The sequence below is a fragment of the Carassius auratus genome, unplaced genomic scaffold (assembly GCF_003368295.1).
Source record: "Carassius auratus strain Wakin unplaced genomic scaffold, ASM336829v1 scaf_tig00039389, whole genome shotgun sequence".
NCBI classification, from domain to species: domain Eukaryota; kingdom Metazoa; phylum Chordata; class Actinopteri; order Cypriniformes; family Cyprinidae; genus Carassius; species Carassius auratus.
Window position 1 is genome coordinate 67,338 of NW_020526507.1, and position 17,997 is coordinate 85,334.

The 17,997-nt window shown below is 39.5% G+C and overlaps 1 protein-coding gene across 1 annotated transcript; it reads left to right on the forward strand.

The window, feature by feature from the left end:
- The first annotated feature begins 1,072 nt into the window (after positions 1–1,072).
- On the forward strand, positions 1,073–13,006 carry LOC113083766 (zinc finger protein 271-like). The gene is made up of 2 exons (XM_026254705.1): positions 1,073–1,125; positions 10,856–13,006. The coding sequence occupies exon 2, from the start codon at positions 10,933–10,935 to the stop codon at positions 12,523–12,525; it is 1,593 nt and encodes a 530-aa protein (XP_026110490.1). The 5' UTR covers positions 1,073–1,125; positions 10,856–10,932; the 3' UTR covers positions 12,526–13,006.
- Positions 13,007–17,997: the final 4,991 nt, after the last annotated feature.

Sequence of the window (17,997 nt, forward strand, 5' to 3'; positions counted from 1 at the left end):
GTCTTTACATTTTTATTTCAATGTAGAAATTATCTATTTATTTCATTTTATATTTGGACAGATTTGTTACGTGACAGCATTAATGAAAGTTTCTTAATGGTCAATATATCATGTTATCTGCATCTCCTGCGCTCCATCAAGCCACTCTTATAATCATCACTCAAAATAATGCACGACTCTATTATAGCATGTGTGTAAGACTCTAATACAATTATGAAGTAATAATTTTATGACAAATAAATATTTCAGTGAGTAAAACTGGCTGTGTCTATAGTAGTTATATGGACTACACATCATTTTTATATTATTTTTAAATAATTGTTTTAATGGTTATTGGTCTTTCTTCCTCTTGTCGCCTCGCTCCAGTCCAGCGGGAGGCGCTAAACACACACGTTTGTTTTGACAAACATCATTAAACCTCAGAGGAAGAAGTTTAGTTTCACCGCGCTCTCTGTTGTTGTTATGTCGGTGTGCTACCTTCATACAAACAGTTAGACAAGTTTCTAAGAGAGAAAAAAATACAGATTTGAATCAGTTCAGTAAATACCTGTCACATCCTCACATTCGTGAGTTTTGAAGCGAGCAGGAATATCTGGAGGAGTTTATCATCTGAACTGAGATCTGCTGCTGTGAAGATGGAGTTTGTGAAAGAGGAGAGAGAAGAGAACACGAGTGAACCAGAAACCAGCACAATAAAACACGAGGAAACAGAAATAAAACACGAGGAACCAGAATCTTTGATAATTAAACACGAGGAACCAGAAACCTGGAGAATAAAACAAGAAGAAACAGAAACCTGGAGAATAAAACAAGAGGAAACAGAAACATGGAGAATAAAACAAGAGGAAACAGAAACCTGGAGAATAAAACACGAGGAACCAGAAACCTGCACAATAAAACACGAGGAACCAGAAACCTGGAGAATAAAATACGAGGAACCAGAAACCTGCAGAATAAAACACGAGGAACCAGAAACATGCAGAATAAAACACGAGGAACCAAAAACCTGGAGAATAAAACAAGAGGAACCAGAAACCTGGAGAATAAAACAAGAGGAACCAGAAACCTGGAGAATAAAACAAGAGGAACCAGAAACCTGGAGAATAAAACAAGAGGAACAAGGAGGTTGGTGTTTATTCTTATTTATTTTACTTTTTTTAAATTATTTTTTATGTTCTTCGTTCATCTTTAATGACTGTTTGTGGTAACGTTACATTAGGCTTACAAAGTTTTACTTATCGGGTGTTTTGTGGACCTGGATAATTTCTGTGGAGACATTTGTGGGTGTTTTTATATAAAGTCTAGGTGTAGACTGCGGCACTGAAGACTTACCCATGGGTTTTTTATTAATAGGTGAAGTTCCTCCTTTATGTCTTTCATATACATTTCCTTTGACTATTTTGTAACATTCAATGTTATTAAACCACTTTTTGTGCAGTATGAATAAAGGGTGATAAATTAAAGTGCTTGCAGTATCCTTTAATAAAATATAAACTATACAAACAATAAAAGCATAATCTAAAAAACATTTCTTGTGCATTATAAAGAATATAATACAGTTGGTTTGATACCTTTATCTCAAACTGTGTCAGTTTAATTGAAGTGAGTATATTATATAAAACAGTTGATTAAATAATGTATATAAAAACAACAAAGGCATCATCTGAAAAACAATGCCTTCTGCATTATTCTGAATAATATTCTGTATATTTTACAGTGGGTTTGATACCTTTAGATCAAATGATGTTGTCCTTTAATGTATTGTATTGATATTGACTTGGGACTATATTATGGGGAAGCACAGGCGAAGCACTGCTGCTTAGGCGAAGCACTGCTGCTTAGGCGAAGCACTGCTACTTCGGCGCAGAGATATCACGCAACACATGAAAACATCAACTCTATGTGAATACAGGTATAATATGGGTCGATCTATACATGCGTCATGATTAAAATAATCACTTACTCTGTGGACAGCTGTCCATTTGGTCCATTCGGCGTGGAGTGTTTTTTCCAGTTCACTTTGTCACACCGGAAAAAAAAAATCGAGTAACGTTACTGCAGAATGGATCGGCGCCGTGAAATCCTCTGTAGATGTGACACAACTTCGGGCACGCTCATCTTGATCTGACGTGTTGAGCCTGGTCATCAATGGCAAAAACATGTCCCACTCTCTACAGCACAGACACTCTATTTCCGTCGGCATAGATTGGCATATTCCCCCACATTCACACCACCAGTTCATGTTGGCTCTCATCCTCACGTCCTCAGGCTGTTGAGCGATCGCAACCACCTCCTCCTGTCGTTCTATTTCCAAAGCACGCAGCTCGTCTTCTGTAAACTCTGGTTCAAATAGGTATGGTTCTGGTTCTTGACTGTCTGAGAAGTCACCCTCTTCGTCTCTCTCAAAATCAGCCATGTTCATCGCCATTCGTGTACTGTAAGGAAAATAGCCAGGCAGCTACTATTCACGCCGGTATGTTGACGGAAGTCGTGGGATTTCATGTGTTGCGTGATATCTATGCGCCGAAGTAGCAGTGCTTCGCCTAACCAGCAGTGCTTCGCCTGTGCTTCCCCATAATATAGTCCCAAGTCAATATCTGCCTAGGAAATCGCCTAGTGTTAATCTGGATCGCTATTTGTACTCGTTGTGAATACGCAGGCCACAAGAAGTAATTAGGTGGGTTTTTTTAATTTTTTTGATCACTTTTACTCAGGCCATGCTAGCTGGCAACAAAGGATTCCATTCATTGTGCTAAGCTAAGCTAACGCCGACCCAGTCAAACTAAAACAATGCATGCACGGACACAAAAATGCATTTGCCCACCTATCTAAATGTAGGAAATAATGTGAATAAGCCCTATTTCAAAAAACGGTGGAGTGTTCCTTTAACAGTAGTGAGTTAAGTGTTAATGAATAATCACATGTTAGTTCTTCAATAATTCCATATTACTTATGTAGTAAGTAAGAAACAGTATTCTAAAGTGTTACCAATATTTTTTTAAACCAAGAATGAACCGAAATGAAAACATGTAGCTTTTTATCCGTGTGTGTGTAGATTTTTGAGAGTAATATAGTGAAGTAAATGTAGGCATTCCGTGTACGGGACAGGGTGACAGTTAAAGGGTTAAACTACACTACAGGGCAACATGGAACATCTGACTTGACACAAACGTACACACATTAAACATAAATGTCAACGCAAGGAAAGCATGGATAGAGAGAGAGAGAGAGAGAGCGAACGAACTGCAACGAGAGAGAGCGAGAGTGAGCGCTCACGCGCAATAGACAGTGGAGCGTCATGGCAGTATTTACTCACAAACCAATTCATTACCTGTTAAGAACCATCGAAGAATCTCATCACCTTAATTAAAAGGGGTCAAAGCCTAGAAGCGCATCTTAATAGTTGACAAGTGGATACTTGCATTGGTTCTCTAAAGTGTCTGGTCTGTAAAAGTAATGTCCCAGTATGTCCCAGTGCATGTATAATGCGTAGATTCCTGTTGAATCCTGTTAGGAGTGAAACTGTCATTATTTTCAAAGTCCTGAGTGGAGTTTGCCCCCATATTGGAGTTTATGGTCACTCCAGCTGATGATCGTGACGAGATATATACAGTGGGGATCGAAAGTTTGGGCACCCCTTGCAGAATCTGTGAAAATATGAGTAATTTTCAAAAAATAAGAGAGATCATACTAAATGCAGGTTATTTTTTATTTAGTACTGTCCTGAGTAGGATATTGTACATAAAAGATATTAACATTTAGTCCACAAGACAAAAAAATTGCTGAAATTATTAAAATAACCCCACTCAAAAGTTTGGGAACCCTTGGTTCTTAATACTGTGTTCTGTTACCTGATGATCCTTGACTGTCTTTCTGTTTTGTGATGGTTGTGCATGAGTCCCTTGTTAGTTCTGAACAGTTAAACTGAGCAGCGTTCTTCAGAAAAATCTTTAAGGTCCTGCAGATTCTTCAGTTTTCCAGCATCTTTGCATGTTTGAACCCTTTCCAGCAGTGACTTTATGATTTTGAGATGCATCTTTTCACACTAAGGACAATTGAGGGACTCAAACACAACTATTTAAAAAGATTCAAACATTCACTGATGCTCCAGAAGGAAACGAGATGCATTAAGAGCTGGGGGGTGAAAACTTTTGAACATGATGAAGATGGGCAAATTTGTCTTATTTTGTTGAAATATAATTTTTTTTCCATTTAGTTCTGCCCTTCGTAAGCAACAGAAGATACTTGTATGTTTCCCGGTACACAAATTAAGTACAATTTACCTTGATCTTCAAATTCCAAAAGTTTTCACCCCTAAGGTGAAAGGATTTTCTTAGTTGAATCGGAATTTTCGAATCTTGCTGATATGCGACTGATAGTCGAATCATATGTTTGGGGGCGGGGCAAAATACATTGAGTCAAGTCAGACACTCTACAACCATAATTACTGATGTTAACACACAGGGAAAATGTGTAACAAATGCTTCGCAGATACAAACGGAGTAAATAATGTTTTTATGTTAGCGCAGCTCTTTATCTTAGATACAGAAAGAATGAAAATCCTGGAAGAGAGAATCCATCCTTATATAAATATTAGTGGTGTTCCCGGCTAAGGATTTTCTTAGTCGAATCGGAATTTTCGAATCTTGCTGATATTTGACTGATAGTCGAATCATATGTTTGGGGGCGGGGCAAAATACATTGAGTCAAGTCAGACACTCTACAACCATAATTACTGATGTTAACACACAGGGAAAATGTGTAACAAATGCTTCGCAGATACAAACGGAGTAAATAATGTTTTTATGTTTTTCTTTTGCGATTCTTTGTTTATTCAACATTTTGTGTAATTAACTATTTACAACAAAGCCCAAGATCACCCATAACCGTAAGACTAAATATAAATACATAAAATAGATACATATGACTGAAAATTAAAATAAAATTGACCAAAACTTAGAAGGATATCAAAAACTTCTTGATAAAGTCTCAATAAGGTCCAACCAAAATTGTATTGTCTTTCTATTGGCTCCGAGCACTTTAGCTGTGGTGCACTCCAGATGGGCAATGTCCAGTAGATATGACATCCAGATAGACATAGGTGGGGTAGTTGGTTCCAACCACATTTTTAGGAGAACCTTTTTAGCAGCAGTAAGGAAAATGGACAGAATCCTCCTTTGATTGACAGACAGTGACAACGAAGAATCATCCAGCAGAAGAAAAATCAGAGGGTCCTTTCGGATCGGAATCTTCAGAAGTTCTGTTAGTATGTCCTGGACTGAGGACCAAACTGACTCAATTTGAGAACAGTCCCAGAACATATGCATGTATGTACCTAAACTTTCATTATTACACAAGTGACAAAAATGGTCAGATTTTCTTTTCATTTTATATAGTAAACAGGGTGTGGCATATACCTTATAAATTAATTTATAATGTATCATTTGGTGAGCCAGATTTTTTGAGGTAGCAAAACAATTCCCCCAGACAATGTCCCAATCGATCAAAGTGTTAAGCTGACTCTCCCAGAAGTCCTCAGTCAGAATGTTCGAGTACTGTCGTACCACAAGCGATTTATAAATTATGCTAACAATACCCTTAAAAGCCATACTGGAATCTATCCAGTCTATCATAAGATGAGAAGATATTTTATTCGACCAGGGTGCTCCATATGCTTTTAGCGCAGATCTTTATCTTAGATACAGAAAGAATGAAAATCCTGGAAGAAAGAATTCATCTTTTAAAATCTGAAAGGACTTAAGTCCATAAAGGTTAAGTCCATAGTCACAGTAGGAATCCAAAGCTCCCATGATCTTTTCTGCCACTCTCCATGTTTTGATAGAATGGCATATAATTGGACCAAACTTTTCCAGAGCTTTCTTAGGTATTCCAGTAAAAGGTAAATCCTGTAGACACAATGGGTAAATAATATTAGTCTCTAAGGCCCGCCATGGCACAGGGGAGTCAACATCCATCCATGTCCTAAGTGGTCTCACTTGGTATGCTAAATAAAAGGACCAAAAATATGGTAACGATAAGCCTCCATGAGGTTTTAGCCTGTGCACAGATTTGAGTCGAATTCTAGGCCGTTTATTATTCCATAAAAATGTTGTTACTGCTGTACGAAGCTCTTTAAAATAACCAGTAGGTGGTGCCAGAGGTAAAGTTGAAAATAAAAAGCTCAGCCTCGGAAGTATATTCATCTTAATAGTTGCTATCCTACCATGAATAGCCAAGCAGAGTGGAGACCAACACAGAAGATTGCTGGAAATCCTATCCATAAGAGACTGGTAGTTCCACTTAGAAATGCGAGATGGCGAACAAAAAACTTTAATCCCAAGATAATTAAACTGGTCGCTGACTGGAACCATAGTAAGTAAGGCCTGAATCTCTGATTTGGCTGCTAAGTTAAGGGGTAAAAGTATGGATTTGCTCGAGTTAATTTTATAACCGGACAGTTTGCCAAATGTATCAAACAGTTTCAAGCATTCTTTAACCGAATCTGTGATATTTGATAAATACAACAGAATGTCGTCAGCATAGAGTGAAATCTTATGAGACGTATTCATACATCTAATAGGAACTATTGCAGAGCATTGTTTAATTGCTTGGGCCAAAGGCTCTAATGATAAATTAAAAAGCAAAGGTGACAGGGGACATCCTTGGCGAGTGCCCCTGCCGAGACGAAAGGAAGGAGAAATATGAGCTCCAGTAAGAGCTCTGGCTGAACAATTAAAATAGATAGTTTTGACAGCTTGCACGAAAAAAGAACCAAACCCGAAACGTTCCAGGACAGACCACAAAAAGTTCCACTCAGTTCTGTCGAATGCTTTCTCTGCATCCAAAGAAAGGACTGCAGAGGAAGCTGTATAGGTCTGCTAGTTGAATAATATGAAGAAGCCTATGAATATTGTCCGCAGCAAATCTCCCCCTTAAAAAACCTGACTGATCATACTTGATCAAGTCTCCAACACACCGATCCAATCTTAAGGCCAAGACTTTTGCTAACAGCTTTGAATCTGTGGATAGAAGGCTAATTGGCCTATAACTAGAGCACTCAAGTGGATCCTTCCCTTTCTTCAAAACCAAAGTTATTAAAGCTGTATTTTGGTCCCTGTGCAGAGCCCCTTTTTCTAAAGCAGAATTAAAAGAGTTAATTATCAAGGGAGCCACTATGTCCCATAATGCTTTCAATAGCTCCGGGGGAATCCCATCTAACCCAGGGGCTTTATTACTGCTCATGGAGTCCAGGGCAGACTTCAATTCTTCAATTGTCAAAGGGCTGTCCAATATATCGTGCTGAGAATCATTTAATTTGGGAATATCTAAATGTTTAAGGAATAAATCAAAATTTGTTGGGTGTTGGGTCAGTGCTGGATTCTGATGTGTACAAATGTTTATAAATAGGATTCAAATATTCTATTTAAATCAATAGGTTCTTTGGCTTTGGTCTCACAAAATGTACCTTTTAGTTCCTTCTCTAGTAGATCAATTTGTTTTTCTAATTAAATTTTACGACTCTCTCTATGCTTTTTACTGAATGATGAATAACTTATACATTTACCGCTAACAAAACATTTAGTGGTTTCCCACAATACTTGGGGGTTAGAAGCGGAATCCTTGTTAATCTGCAAAAATTCCTTCAAAGAGTTGCGTAATTCTTCCATAAATGTACAGTCCTTAACAGGGAGGTATTAAACCTCCAGCGATTATGTCTGGAGCTTAATGGTACAGGAGTTAAAGTAGAAATTAATGGCAAATGATCAGATAAAAGAAGTGGCAGAATATCCACTTTATTAATATAGGGAATTAGAGAGGGAGACATAAGTAAATAGTCGATCCTTGAGTAGCTTTTATGACGATCTGAAAAGAATGTATAATCCCTGGAACCATCATTTTGTAAACGCCAAACATCACATATGCTAGAATGTCACAAAAATGATTTAAAACAACCTGAAATCCTTGAATCAGCTTTAGAAGCATGAGATCTATCGAGCTGAGGATCTAACACAGCATTAAAGTCGCCCCCTAACACCATGAGGCAGTCCTGCAAAGTCACAGCTAAACGTAATAATTCTTGAAAAAATAACGGATCACCCTCGTTGGGTGCATAAACAGATACAAAAGCGTATTTAGTATTATTTAAAGAACCAACAACATAGGTTCTTTATCCCCACCAGAACGTACAACAGAAAAATTAGTAGAACGCCTAGACAATATCAGCACCCCTTTAGATTTATTAACTGCCGACGAGGAGGAAATCATTTTAAAGTATCTATTTTGAAAGTGATGCACGTCAGCTGACTTCAAATGAGACTCTTGTATAAGGGCAAAAGAAACCTTTTTACATCTTAAATAATCTAAGCCTTTGGTCCGCTTGATGGGGCTATTTAACCCATTAACATTCCATGACAATATATGTATAGCCATAATTTAAAGAGTAATAGCTATGCAGACCAAACATAAAGAGGCGGGAGGAACAAAAAGTAACTCTCAGGAAAGATAGTGGGCAACAATCAGAAAATATGCAATACATAATACATAATAAATAAATGCATATAAATACCACGTATATAAATGTATGAATAAAACAAATTAAACTAAACTTGCGTGGGCGGACTTGGGCATGGAACAGAAAAACATAAACAAGAACAGTAAAAGAACGGGCAGCAAGCAAAGAATTAAACACTCTTCTACCTGCCCTTAACGTAACAGTCTTTGGATACGCGTCCAACTAGCATTCCGGCTCGTCCGTCGACACCTGCCCCGGTAATTTTCCGGATGAACAAAAAGAAAAATAAATCTGTCTCCATAAGGTCCTCCATGGGAACTGCCGATTCATGCTCCTTCTCTTCGGATTCTGGTGAAACAATCGACCTCTGCTCACTTCTGGGAAGATTTTGCGATGGGATTCATATTGAGGACGAACTTTTCAACCTCCGCCGGTGTCTCAAGCAGTGAAATCTTCCCTCGGTGAGGAACTTTGACTACCGCGGGATAGAGCAAAAAAGACGTAATTCTAGACTGAGTTAGCTTCTTCCTCGCCAATGCCATCGCTCTCCTCTTAGATGCAGTGTGAGTGCTGTAGTCTGGGAAGAAAAGCAGTGGAGATCCATTATGAAGTATTTGGCCATCGGCACGGGCTCCATTCAGGATCGCATTCTGATCTTGATACCGCAGCATCTTGATGATGAACGTACGAGGGGTAGATTTCGCACGCCTACCGCTGTATATACGGTGCGCTCTTTCAACTTCCAGTACTTTGCCACCAAGAGATGGTATCCATTTAGTAAGATTATTCTGTATAAATTGCAGAGGATCATCTCCCTCCACACCCTCTTTTAGTCCCACTAAACGGACATTGGATTGACGGCTTTTGTCTTCGATTCTCACCAACTTATCCTGAAGGGAGTCCACTGTTAGCTTCACTTCCACGGTGTCTTTCTTCGCGTTGCGAAGAGCTGCCTGCATGTTGTCAAAATTATTTCTTATCAGTCGAACGTCTTCTTCCAGGACTCCAAGTCTATCCGCAATTGGGGTAAATTCTTCCTTAAACATTTCCCTGATAAAGCTAAGGTGCATCTTTAACTCATCAGCAACAATGGCGCGAAGTTCCCCCTCAGGACCACAATTAGGATCTTTAACTCGTTTTTTCTCCGGGGAAGCCAATGTTAGTTGACGTTTTGCCATCTTCATTTGTTGCACCGTTATCAGAGCAGCCAAGACTGAACAAGCATGGATAATTTTACTGAGAACAGATAGATTAAGGATACCGAGTCAGGGAGCAGTCGAACTACACAGCCATTGCTACCGGAGGGTCACGTGATCTCTCCTTGTTTTTATGTTTTGATTGAAAGATAGTTAAAATTAAATGTCAGCGAAACCCTAACAATACACAATTTTTACAATGGTGTTCTCGTTATAAAGTTATAAAGTTCTCGTTATAAAGTTTATTATAAAATAAACAGTAGAGTGAGCATTTGATAGCAGGTTTTTGATTAATGGGATTAAACTCATAATTGAATGTAGAATATGCTTTATTTATACAACATAACGCTAATATTAGGACTAAGATGCTTGCTATCTGCAAAAAGAGCCCGAATGCAAATGAACGTTTCTGTGCGGCTCTGAATGCGAACTCCTTTTGTGGATGCGTTCTTCAAAAAAATACAATGTGCAGAAACACGGCAGCTAAACTCTAATGTCAATTAATATACAATTATTTTATAATAAACTTAAAAAAATAAAATATTATTATTATAAAAAATGCTATTATTATTATTTTAATCTGAACTTTCAGAATTTACAAACTGAAAATCGGCCAGCTTTTATTTTGACAAGTTGCCAGCAAGTAAGTACATGGATTTCTCGGTTTAGCGCTGCCTCCTGTAGAGTGTCAGTGAATGAAATGTCACAGTTTTGAATTGTGCTTTGAAAACGGTAGCGGATAGCCTAGATTTATGTTTTCAGTTTGAAAAAAATCTTGTACAGTAAAGTTTGTAGATCTAAAATGGTAATTGCGCATTAACAGCAGTATTCAAGCGTGCCCTCTGAACTTATTTACACAGCACATCTCTTATTTTGGTCATGCGAACCTGCATGCCGCGGTGGTATTACCCATTCTGGTTGTCTACCTACTGTATATAAATGTATAAATGTGGATATATGTATATAAAATATATACATTTTACTAGGGCTGTGACGGTGATAAATTGATGCTTAAAAATGTTTACACGGTTTCCCTGTTAAATTAGTAAAAGTCATTAAATCTGAAGCAAAAAAGTAATTTGTGTATTTACAGACATTCTCAGCTCTTAACAATATACCAAAATAAATAATTTTACTTTTATTTCAGAGTTCATTGAAGAAAAAGAGGAAAATGAAGAACCAAATCATCAAGATAAGCAGCATGCATGTGATCAATGCGGTAAAATGTTTTTATGGGCTTCACTTCTGAAGAAACACTTGAAAGTTCATGCAAAGAAGAATACACATTCATGTCATTTGTGTGGTGAGAGTTTTTTACATCTACAAAGTTTGAAAGAACATCAGAAAATACATACTGATGTGAGAGAGTACGTGTGCTTTGAGTCTGAAAAGACTTTTAGTTCAGCGAGCAGTTTAAAACTACATGAGAAGATCCACACTGGAGAGAAACCTTACAAGTGTTCACACTGTGACAAGAGATTCAGTCGGTTAACACATCTGAAAACACATGAGAGGATTCACACTGCAGAGAAACCTTACAAGTGTTCACACTGTGACAAGAGATTCAGTCGGTTAACACATCTGAAAACACATGAGAGGATTCACACTGGAGAGAAACCTTACAAGTGTTCACACTGTGACAAGAGATTCAGTCGGTTAACATATCTGAAAACACATGGGAGGATTCACACTGGAGAGAAACCTTACAAGTGTTCACACTGTGACAAGAGATTCAGTGTGTCATCAAGTCTGATAACACATGAGAGGATCCACACTGGAGAGAAACCTTACAAGTGTTCACACTGTGACAAGAGATTCAGTGATTCGACACATCTGAAAACACATGAGAGGATCCACACTGGAGAGAAACCTTACAAGTGTTCACACTGTCACAAGAGATTCAGTGATTCAACACATCTGAAAAGACATGAGAGGATCCACACTGGAGAGCAACCTTACAAGTGTTCACACTGTGACAAGAGATTCAGTGTGTCATCAAGTCTGAAAACACATGAGAAGATTCACACTGGAGAGAAACCTTATAAGTGTTCACACTGTGACAAGAGATTCAGTGTGTCATCAAGTCTGAAAACACATGAAAAGATTCACACTGGAGAGAAACCTTATAAGTGTTCACACTGTGACAAGCGATTCATTCAGTCAACAGAGCTGAAAACACATGAGAGGACCCACACTGGAGAGAAACCTTATAAGTGTTCACACTGTGACAAGAGAATCAATAATTTATCACATCTGAAAATACATGAGAGGAATCACACTGGAGAGAAACCTTACAAGTGTTCACACTGTGACAAGAGATTCAGTGTGTCATCAAGTCTGAAAACACATGAGAGGATTCACACTGGAGAGAAACCTTATAAGTGTTCACACTGTGACAAGCGATTCATTCAGTCAACAGAGCTGAAAACACATGAGAGGACCCACACTGGAGAGAAACCTTATAAGTGTTCACACTGTGACAAGAGATTCAATAATTTATCACATCTGAAAAGACATGAGAGGATTCACACTGGAGAGAAAACTTATAAGTGTTCACACTGTGACAAGCGATTCAATGAGTCAACAGAGCTGAAATCACATGAGAGGATTCACACTGGAGAGAAACCTTACAAGTGTTCACACTGTGACTGGAGATTCATTCGTAGAGGAAATCTGAAAAGACATGAGAGGACTCACACTGGAGAGAAACCTTACAAGTGTTCACACTGTGACAAGAGATTCAGTGGTGCATCGAGTCTGAAAAGACATGAGAGGATTCACACTGGAGAGAAATGTACGAGGGAAGTGTTCCATTAAGTCATCTGTTATACACAGTCATACAAAATACAATCACAATAAGGCCCCGTACACGCGAAGACACATTTAGTTGTATATGTAAATATTTTGTATGGTATATGTGTTTCGTCCAGACGGATCCAGCATTTTGGGAGAGTGAAGTAATTTTTTTTAAACTAGGTCCCAGAGAGGATATATCTGAAAATGACACCTTTTTTTGCTTTTGTGTACTGCCAATCCATATATTTTGTTAAACAATGATGTCATCAACCCACTTCTCTACTATAGTCAGACACCGCTAGGTCATGTAACACCAACAACAATGGGGGACTACATGTTTGTGCTCATGCTGTAGAAGCTACTGCGCCTATTAGCTTGACTAAACTTACTAGTGGAGCAGCACGATATTGGAAAAAACAACACACATTGTGATAATTTTTCTCTGCAATGTATATTGCGATATGGAAAAAAATCACCAGATGACTTGAACTGCTCTATTTGGGGAAAAAAATTAATGATTGGGGTAATTTTGTAGGTGAATAAATCAGCTAAGAAAATAAGTAAATTACAAACATAGATAAATATGATAGAAAAATGGTACAAATGAAATAAAAAAGTGCTTTATATTTTTCAGTCCAACTGTTACTGTTGGTTACAGTTAAGTCTTATAGATTACTGCTGCGTTACATTGCTGAAAGAATGCCGTGTTTATAATCTAGAGATTGTAAAGAGGATGTAGCTCACGCACTGTCAAGTCAAGTGGCAGTGGATTACAGACTTGCTCCCGCGAGACCCGATGCAACAGAGAGCGGCGCGGGACTAGACTCGTGTGTGTGCAGGACACAGGAAAATAAAAAAAGAAGTATCTAAACATAAAAAATCTAAAACAAATAAATGATTTATCTATTGCACAAAAGCAAAATGAACTCATATATAATATAAACAACTAACAGGTGCAAGCGTATGCAGAGCTTCTATTTAGGCTATAACAGGGATTGGTTTTTTTTGCCGCACGTTGAGATTGATGCAAGATACTGATCCAGAAGCACACCTTTTGTGAATAAAAGTTTTATTTCGGCTAAGCGAGTTTGTCGTTGTTGCTGTTTTCATTTAAAATAAAACATTGAACCACAAACTAAGCATTTGTTTTAAAAGGGGGAAAATATCTTTTTTATTTTGGTGACAATATTCATCTTATTCATTTTTGTTAATAAAATTTAGATCTTTAAATGCCAATTTTGTACCATTGTACTATTTTATGGCTTATGTGTTTTAATTAATGGGCTAACAATGAACTACTATAGTTTTAAAGAAAGAAATTTTTTTGTGTAACAATGCAGATAAAACATTTTCCTTATATTAATAAAAGTTAAAAGTTTGAAGAGAATTTGTCATCGTACTGTTTTAGCATGTTTTGTTATTAAAAATAATAGGCTAATGATGAGCCACAAATTAAGTATTTGTTTGAAGTAAGGAAAATGTAGATTAATTATGCATATTTCTATTGTGTGTTAACAGATTTGTGAGATGTCTGAACTGAGATGTCTTTCAGAGATTATGAATGCAGTGCTCTTTGCTGGCATTCCACCAAACCATATAAACCATGCACACAGCAGCCACTTGCTTTAGTTAAGAATAACTGTTCTGTGAATGTTGATGCTGTAATAAATATTTATTAAGAATTTGTGCTGGGATTTCATAAGTTTCATTGAGAAAAAAGTAATGTAAATAATAATTAATTTTTAAATAATTAATCAGAGTAACTTGCCCAACACTGGAACCAATATACTATCCATTTACTTTCTCAGCTGTTTGGTTTGGTGGGCTAGAACAAAAAGGGAGAATTTAAGAAATGTTGTGTAGAAAGATGTATAAATTGTCTGCTTTTGGAATGGAATGTCCGCCCACTGCATGCCACAAGACCCTGAGATGGAGAATGCATTGCTCTTGTGAAGCAGATGCATGCAATTGACGGGGACTACAAACTATCTACTACAAACTCATCTAAAATACATTTTGTTGAAAAAAAGTGTCCCTTATTATTTCCTGCTCCATCTATATCATTCAACCGCTGTAATTAATTAGGGCAAAGAAATAAACATTTTACTTCTATTCAGCTAACAGCAAGAATGCAGAGACTCGTAAAAGGGGGGCAGAACCTGCACCAGCACCACTGACAGATGAAGAGGAGATGGTCCCAATATTAAAATCTACCAGGTTTTGATATATTCACATTGAGCAATCTGAGTAAAGTGACCATTTATAGTATTGCATGTTGGCCATCACACTGATATGCACAGTATGTTTTTACAAAAGTACAATTTAAAGGGGGGTGAAATGCTATTTCACGCATACTGAGTTTTTTACACTGTTAAGAGTTGGATTCCCATGATAAACATGGACAAAGTTTTCAAAAATTAAGTTGTATGTTTGAAGGAGTATTCTGTTCCAAAACTACTCCTTCCGGTTTGTCACAAGTTTCGGAAAGTTTTTTTCGAGTATGGCTCTGTGTGACGTTAGATGCAGCGGAATTTCCTTATATGGGTCTTGAGGGCACATCTGCCGGAAGAGCGCGCGCTCCCGTATAGCAAAAGCAATGAGAGCACAACAGACTTCACTGATCAGAGCGAGAGCATCGCGAAATGTCACAAAAGGAGTGTGTTTTTGGTTGCCAGGGCAAGACAACCCTGCACAGATTACAAAAAAACAGCATTAAGGGACCAGTGGATGGAGTTTATTTTTACAGAGCATCAACGGAGTTGTGCAAGTGTTTTTGTTTGTTCCCTGTGTGGCAACCACAGGGACAAAGGGCACAATAGATGTTATAGAATTTAGTTTAGACTACGCCACCCTGGGAATTTCACCCAGGGAATAATATACCCGCACACAGGTTCCCCACTAAAGACAGAACAACATGGAGACACAGGTATCTATACAAAATTACCAAAAGTTTATTATAATTTATAATAAAAACCATGCACAGACAAATGACAAACCACAAATGCAATGTTCACAAAAAGGAAGCTGCGGCCTCACGAGAGATGTGTATGTTCCCCTCACACTGCACACTCACTCTCACAGCACAAAAGAGCCCCAGTGAAATAATCGGTCACAGCACACGTTGTAGACACCACCACCAAAGATAGGAGGGAAACGATCAATTCCGAACCAAAAGGCCGCAGCTCCTTGTATTACAGCAGTATCAGATTGTCTATAAACAAAACAGCGGGTGACACGCACGAACTGTAGTTCTCCGTAGCTGCGAGGCCAGGCACCCCAAAAGGATATTCCTCAATAGTTTGATACGTCGTCATTCTCCCACCAAATCACGAACTGAAGTCCACAGATGCCCGCACAACAGTCATCCGAATGAAGCCATTGTAATGAAACGCAAATAGGAAATTGTTGTCCGTCCGAAATGGTCACAGCAGCGCGCAGCAAACAGTGAGTTTCACAGAGAACACGCTGAGAATGGTCACAGCAGCGTGCAGCGTAAAGCAAACAGACGAGCGTTCACAAAGGACGCGCAAGGAGCCTATATGCCAGCTCAAATTAATGACGTCACGTAAACTGCGTGTGGCTTTCAGCTCATTATGCCACAATCTACCCCACCCTTTTGCAACGTCGCCCCGACGTTGGACTCAACTCCAGGGTCTAAAGACGGAAACTGAACTAGAAATAGCTGCTGATCGAATAGCAGACCCAGAACCTCCTAATGCCCTAGGAAGGTGATGAGGGTTAGAGTGCTGTCCTGCAGTTGTTCGTCTTGGCCTCACCTGACCATTATCTGGCTCAGGGGGGTGTATGACCCCTGGCAAGATGGAAACCAAACTACCACCCCCCACTTCTACCGGATCAGGATCAGGCTCGCTTGGGGCCACTAATGGCATTGTATCAGTAGTGGATGACTCAACCAACGCATTACCTTCTAAGGCTGGCACACCTGCTTCTTGATGCTCCCTTGGGACCACATGCCAGCAATCCACCTCGTCTACCTCCTCATACACTGTCTCTAACAGGGTTGAAGACACCTCACTAGGACTCGACTCTTGAGTTACTACCTGACTCCGTCCTTTCAACAGGGAACGATGGACATGTTTAACCCGATCGGGTCTTCCCGTGATGCAATAGAGTACACGGCACCGTTATCCTATGGTGCTTTCACCACATAATAGACCACAGGACTCCACACATCTTGGATTTTATGGCGTCCTCGTCTACCACACTCCTTCAAATACACCATCTGACCAACCGTCAATGGGACACCCCGAACATGCTGGTCATGGTTCACCTTTCGATGATCTGCCGCAAGCTTTAACCGTGCACTGGCCCCTTCAAAAGCAGCCTGTAGCCTTGCTTGATGTTCTACAATCCACTCATGCACATCTCCAGGAACGACGTCCTGGACCCCTCCAAGCAGGAAATCCACCGGAAGCCGTGGCTCCTGCCCAAACATAAGAAAATATGGGGACGCACCGGTGGTTTGGTGGGGGGTGGTATTGTAGTAATAGACCACTTGCGGGAGACAAGACGCCCAATCCCTCTTCCTTGAGGGAGGAAGGGTGCGCAACAGATTATGCAAGGTGCGATTAAATCGCTCGCATTGGCCATTACCTGCCGGATGGTAAGGCGTTGTGCGCGACTTCTTGATGTTGTACAATCTACATAACTGCTGAACCAGGATGGACTCAAAGTTACGGCCCTGGTCAGAATGGATTCGACCAGGGACTCCCAACCTATAAAACCATTCCCCTACTAACACCCTAGCAACGGTTTCAGCACACTGGTCTCGAGTTGGGACAGCCAATGTATACTTAGTAAACACATCTGTCATCACCAAAACGTTCTCTATCCCTGTCCGAGATGCCTCCAAGACAGTGAAATCAATTGCTAGAATCTCATTGGGCCGAGATGCCAACAGATGGCCCATATGACTACGAGCAGCTGGTTGTGTATCTTTAGCAACCTGGCACCGCTCACAATCTCGACACCACTGGGCCACTCGACACTTCTGCTGCCATACTTGGCCAATAGCAGCGCTGCCTCACCAGTTCGAGAGTGCGCTCTATCCCTTGATGTCCATGCTCCTGATGCAACAGGGTCACACTTCACTGCGCAGGGAAGGGAGAAGAATTTGAAGAATTTCTTCTCCTCCATCAGAACGAAAAACACGGCGCGTACACTACACCTTCTCGATCTACCAACCTATTCCACTGACGACGGAGTAAGACCCGTGCTGACTTAGAGAGCCCTCGGCGCTCCTCCCCATTAGGAAAGATCTTACCATCCCAAAACTCTAATACCTCACCAAGGACTCTGTCAGCATGCTGCTGGACTCTAATTTCCTTGGCAGAGTAACTCGGTAGAGCGGACATCGCTGCCTGAACGTGTGGGACCTATTTCTCCCTGCCTCACAGAACACAGCATCTCCTCTGGTACACTAGTCCCAGGAAGTGCATGATCCAACCCATGACAGCCAGGTGGACCCTGTCT

Bases quoted from the DNA above. Each gene is read 5' to 3' on its own strand.
- LOC113083766 (XM_026254705.1), top strand. From the start codon at position 10,933: ATGTTTTTATGGGCTTCACTTCTGAAGAAACACTTGAAAGTTCATGCA.